The sequence below is a fragment of the Suncus etruscus genome, chromosome 11, assembly GCF_024139225.1.
Source record: "Suncus etruscus isolate mSunEtr1 chromosome 11, mSunEtr1.pri.cur, whole genome shotgun sequence".
Taxonomy (NCBI): Eukaryota; Metazoa; Chordata; class Mammalia; order Eulipotyphla; family Soricidae; genus Suncus; species Suncus etruscus.
The window spans coordinates 93464547-93470546 of record NC_064858.1 but is presented as its reverse complement, the minus strand read 5'-3'; the positions used below and the strand labels follow the sequence as shown (position 1 = coordinate 93470546).

The 6000-nt window shown below is 42.3% G+C and overlaps 1 protein-coding gene across 2 annotated transcripts in view; it reads right to left on the bottom strand.

Annotated features, from left to right (window-relative positions):
- Positions 1-1996: 1996 nt before the first annotated feature.
- The window catches only part of TBK1 (TANK binding kinase 1), a 52544-nt gene continuing 48540 nt past the window's right edge, over positions 1997-6000 (bottom strand). For both annotated transcript variants that reach the window (XM_049782743.1, XM_049782744.1), the window contains one exon: positions 1997-2784. In XM_049782743.1, coding sequence (XP_049638700.1) covers positions 2733-2784 — 52 coding nt within the window. In that variant the 3' untranslated portion in view covers positions 1997-2732. The remainder of the gene's footprint in view (positions 2785-6000) is intronic.

Below are 6000 nucleotides of genomic sequence, written 5' to 3'. Positions count from 1 at the left end.
GTATATAGTGTCAGGGACAGAAGACCTGGGTTAGACAAGTCTTAACTCGTGCAGTTATCCTTTCCACCCACCTCCTTTAAGAAACGATTTTATTAAGGTACCAAGCTTTGGAATACCGTTAAGTATACATTTCATGCATATATATCATTCCACACTCATCACCAGAGAGCCTATTTTTTCCACCTTTTTTTTTTTTTTTTTGGTGTTTGGGCCACACTGGTGATGCTCAGGGGTTACTCCTGGCTATGTGCTCCGAAACTGCTCCTGGCTCAGGGGACCATATGGAATGACAGGGGATCAAACCGAGATCCATCCTAGGCTAGCATGTGGAAGGCAGAAACTTTACGGCTTGTGCCACTACTCAGAACCTGTATTTTTTTTTTTAGATTTTTATTGTGACAAAGTGAATTATAAATCTTTCACAATACGATTTAAGGTACATAGTGACAATGAATGAGGGGCAATTCTCACCACCAGTGATGTCCTTCGTTCACCCCTGTTCCCAGCATGCATCCCATTATTTCCCTCCTTTACCCCCCAGAATACTAGTGTAACTGGTCCCCACTTGTACAGCTTGCTGTGGATTAGGTATAGATTCTGTTGTCCAGACCCGTATTTTAAAAATTTTTTTACATTTAATTTTTGGGTCATATTCAATGGAACTCAGGGCTTATTCTTGGCTCTGCACACAGGGATCACTCTTAGCAGGGTTCAGGGAACCATATGGGATGCTGAGCGCTGCTGGGTGTGATCCAAAAACCAAAAGCAAAACCAAACCAAACAAAAAAAGAATAAATTTCCTGCAAAGCATAATCTAAAACTCTGGGTAGTTTTCTCCTTTTTTTTTTTTTTTTTTGGTTTTTGGGCCACACCCGGCGTTGCTCAGGGGTTACTCCTGGCTGTCTGCTCAGAAATAGCTCCTGGCAGGCACGGGGGACCATATGGGACACCGGGATTCGAACCAACCACCTTTGGTCCTGGATGGGCTGCTTGCAAGGCAAACACCGCTGTGCTATCTCTCCGGGCCCAGTTTTCTCCTTTTTTGATGGTACTCAGGGGTTATTCCTGGCAGGCTTGGGTCCCAGGACTCCATGGGGTGCCATATGTGATGCTGAGGGCAAATATTTTTCAAAGAGAAATATGGAATTAGTGGGTTTAAACAGACACAGAAAATCCTACAAACAATATCCTGAGACAAATGTACCACCTTCATTTATTTTACTTATATTTCTTTTGCTTCGGGAGCCACACCCAATAGTGTTCAGGGCTTACTTCTGGCTTTGCATGCCTTCCAGGGAGTACTAGTGCTGGGGCTCTGGTCCACGAGGTACAAAACAAGCACCCTATATGCTATACTGTTGTTCTGGTCCTTGTCACCAAATTTCTTCTTTCCAAAAGTAAACTTTTTTGTGTTTGTGTGCCCCAACTGGTAATCCTCGAGGATTACTCCTGGCAGGCTTGGGTCTCAGACTCTATGGGGTACCAGGAATCTAACTTGGGTCAGCTGTGTAAAAGGCAGGCACTCTACCAAATGGAAATTTCTACATCCAACTTCCATTTTGTTTTGTTTTGTTTTGTTTTGGGGCCACACCTGGTGGCATTCAAGGGTTACTCTTGGCAGGTTTGGGGACCATACAGGATACTATGGGTTGAACCCAGGTTGGCCGCATGCAAGTGAAATCCTACCTGCAGTGCTGGTTTTTGAACTTTGAACTTTTATTTTATTTATTTATTTATTTATTCATTTATTTATTTATTTATTATTTTTGGTTTTTGGGCCACACCCGTTTGATGCTCAGGGGTTACTCCTGGCTATGCGCTCAGAAATCGCCTCTGGTTTGGGGGGACCATATGGGATGCCGGGGGATCGAACCGCAGTCCGTCCTACGCTAGTGCTTGCAAAGCAGACAGACACCTTACCTCTAGCGCCACCTTCCCGGCCCCTGAACTTTTATTTTTAAAATTACCACTATTTCTTAAACAAAAGACCACAAACTTTTTACATTAAAACTGAGAAATTTATTGGTACTTTTTCATGAGGTGGTAAGCAGAATTAAAGAAGAAATATACAGCTTTGAACAGTTGAAATCATCGTAAATTTTTATGACAATTATATACTTACGACTGAAAATAAAATGAATAGACTAACAATTAAATCATTATAAAATTGGCTTAATAGTTAATCTGAAATGAAACCAATACAACAATAACTGGGATCTGGGCATTATAAAAAATGAAATAATGCCATCTCATCCTTCTCAGAAATATTATGAACCTTGTAATCAATAGTGGCTCGGTTTGGTTCCTCCCTCACGAAAGCCACCTCTCTTTTTTACCACTTCAATTGTGTCAACTGTCTGTGCTTTCTGATTTGGATGGATGCCAGCTTTGGCTCATGTCAAATGTTTCAGAAGGCAGGCAGAGACATAAGACATAGTAGCCCTAGTCAGAAAGGTAAAGGATCCATTTCTCAGCATAACTGTCATGGCTTTCTTTGAGTGCTCACTGAGGTCAAATATCCTCATATGATTATAAAGGTTAAAAGGTAAAATTACATCTCAACAGCAGCCAAAAATTTATATACTTTTTATGTATTTACAATATTGTACATATTTACACAACCACATCAAATACTGAATTGTAGAAACAGAAGATCACCTACAGAATTATTCATTTAATGTCTCAGCTTCATCTTCTTGTGCAAACTAGTTTTCTCAAACTGCTTAGAAAAGCTAAAGACAGTCAACATTGCGAAGGCCACCATCCATTGTTAAAGAGCCGAACCTAAAAACAAAAGAAAAAGCCAATCTTAAAAAGACTGATTTATTTGACTCCTAATGCGTTAAAGAATACAAGTCACGGGTCCGGAGAGATAGCACAGCGGCGTTTGCCTTGCAAGCAGCCGATCCAGGACCAAAGGTGGTTGGTTTGAATCTGGAGGTGTCCCATATTGTCCCCCGTGCCTGCCAGGACCTATTTCTGAGCAGACAGCCAGGAGTAACCCCTGAGCATCGCAGCGTGTGGCCCAAAAACCAAAAAAAAAAAAAAAAAAAAAAAAAAGAATACAAGTCACTTTTTTGGGAAGGAAAAACTGCTATTTTATTGAAAGAGTCCAAGAAGCTGATTTTTCACTGAAATATAGTATTACTATTTTAAATATAAAAAATAGAATTTAGTAATATGTAATAATTATACAATCATATAACATAATTATGATTATAACATATAATATAAATAACACTATAATATTATAAACTATAATATATAATAATGTAATTTAGTAATAACCTTATGAAGTAAATTAAGAATTTAGCTGAAGTTGTGAACACCATAAAGATTACATAAAAATTAAAACAGGGGGGCCCGGAGAGATAGCACAGTGGTGTTTGCCTTGCAAGCAGCGGATCCAGGACCTAAGGTGGTTGGTTCGAATCCCGGTGTCCCATATGGTCCTCCGTGCCTGCCAGGAGCTATTTCTGAGCAGACAGCCAGGAGTAATCCCTGAGCACCGCTGGGTGTGGCCCAAAAATAAAAAAATAAATTAAAACAGGGACCGGAGAGATAGCATAGCAGTAGGGTGTTTGCCTTGCAAGTGGCCAACCCAGGATCAACAATGGTTCAAATCCGACTTCCCATTTGGTCCCCGTGCCTGCCAGGAGTAACCTCTGAAAGCCAACGAGTGTGGTCCCCAAACCAAAATAACCCATGTATTTAATATATAACAAAATAAAAGGGATTTTAAAACCCAGCAGTTAATTCAGAGAAAAGATAACTGAATAAAATATGTAAAGGAATGCTGGGCGGGGGGGAGGGGGGGGGGGCAGAGCGACAGCACAAGGGTTGGGCATTTGCCTTGTACACAGCCAACCCAGGATGGATCCCGGTTTGATTCCTGGTATCCCATATGATCCCCTGAACCTGCCAGGAGTGATTTCTTAGTGCAAAGTCAGGAGTATATCCTGAACGCTGCTGGGTGTGACCCAAACCCCCCCAAAGAAAAGAGGGCCTGGGGGCCGGCGAGATGATGCTAGAGGTAAGGTGTCTGCCTAGCAAGCGCTAGCCAAGGAAGGACGGTGGTTCGATCCCCCCATATGGTCCCCCCAAGCCAGGGGCAATTTCTGAGCGCTTAGCCAGGAGTAACCCCTGAGCATCAAATGGGTGTGGCACGAAAAACCAAAAACCAAAAAAAAAAAAAACCCTCAAAAAAAAAAAAAAAAAAAAAAAAAGAGGGCCCGAACAATAGCACAGCAGTAGGGTGTTTGCCTTCCATATGGCTGGGACAAACAGCATCCCATCTGGTCCCGAGACTGCCAGGAGTGATTTCTGAGTGCAGAGAGCCAGGAGTTACACCTAAGTGCTGCCGGTGTGGCCCAAAACCCCAAAAACAAACAAACAAACAAAAAAAGAATGCTTGGTATTACTATTAGCCAAAAAAATGCAAATTAAAACTTAAAGTTAGTAAACATTTAAAAACTAGCTAACATTCAGTGTTGACAAAAACATGGCTTTCATCATTTGGCAACTAGAATCTATACTTCTTTCAAATAAATTAAAATATTTTTTGGTGGGCCTGGAGAGAGAGCACAGCGGCATTTGCCTTGCAAGCAGCTGATCCAGCACCAAAGGTGGTTGGTTCGTATCCCGGCGTCCCATATGGTCCCCCGTGCCTGTCAGGAGCTATTTCTGAGCAGACAGCCAGGAGTAACCCCTGAGCACTGCCGGGTGTGGTCCAAAAAACAAAAACCAAATATATATATATATATATATTTGGTGGTTTTTGGACCACACCTGGTGATGCTCAGGGGTTACTCCTGGCTATGCACTCAGAAATCGCTCCTGACTTGGGGACCATATAGAATGCTGGGTTCAGCCACATGCAAGTCAAACGCCCTATTGTTGTGCTACTGCTCCAGCCCCTCAATTAAATTAATATTAAAGATTTTAATTAATATCTTTAAGTACCATGATTACATGTTTGTAGTTGGGTTACACTTATAAAAAGACACCCCTCTTCACCAGTGCAGTATTTCCACCACCAATGGGCCCATCTCCCTCCTCCCCCACACCATCTCTGTATTAATATCAAAGTTTCTATGTGCAAACACTTTCATTCAGAATTCCTCAACTAAAACTTCTAAAAATTGATCCCACACAAAAGCCTGCACAGGTGGGTAGGGTGCTTGCCTTGTACATGGCCAACCCTAGTTCACTTCTTGGCACCACATAATGTCCCCTGGCCCTGCCAGGAGTGATTCTTTTTTTTTTTTTTTTTTTGGTTTTTGGGCCACACCCGGTAATGCTCAGGGGTTACTCCTGGCTATGCGCTCAGAAGTCGCTCCTGGCTTGGGGGACCATATGGGACACCGGGGGAATCGAACCGCGGTCCGTCCGAGGCTAGCGCAGGCAAGGCAGGCACCTTACCTTTAGCGCCACCGCCCGGCCCCAGGAGTGATTCTTGGAGTAAGCCAAAAGTAGGGGCCAGAGAGATAACACAGTGACATTTGCCTTGCAAGCAGCCGACTCAGGACCTAAGGTGGTTGGTTCGAGTCCTGGCGTCTCATATGGTCCCCCATGCCTGCCAGGAGCTATTTCTGAGCAGTTAGCCAGGAGTAACCCCTGAGCACCACCGGTGTGCCAGGTGTGGCTTAAAAACCAAAAAAAAAAAAAAAAGTAGCCCTAAACACTGTCAAATGTGTCCCTCAAACAAATAATAATCTTGCACAAGTTAATGAAGAGAGATACAGACACAGAGATGTTCACTGAAATATTATGGGAAAAATCAGAAGCAACTTAAACACAATAAACAGCAATGTGTTACACAGATATGATAGAGCCACAAATTAAAATGCTAAGCAGCTCTTGAAAATGAGAATAATTAGCCTTAAGTCATAAAGCAGTAGCCTTCTGTGAAAAAGTAAAACTGAACTAGGGTAAACTATGAATTGACTGACTCAATTCTTATAAATATGATTGTAAACAGTGGTCATTTTTGTGGGAAAT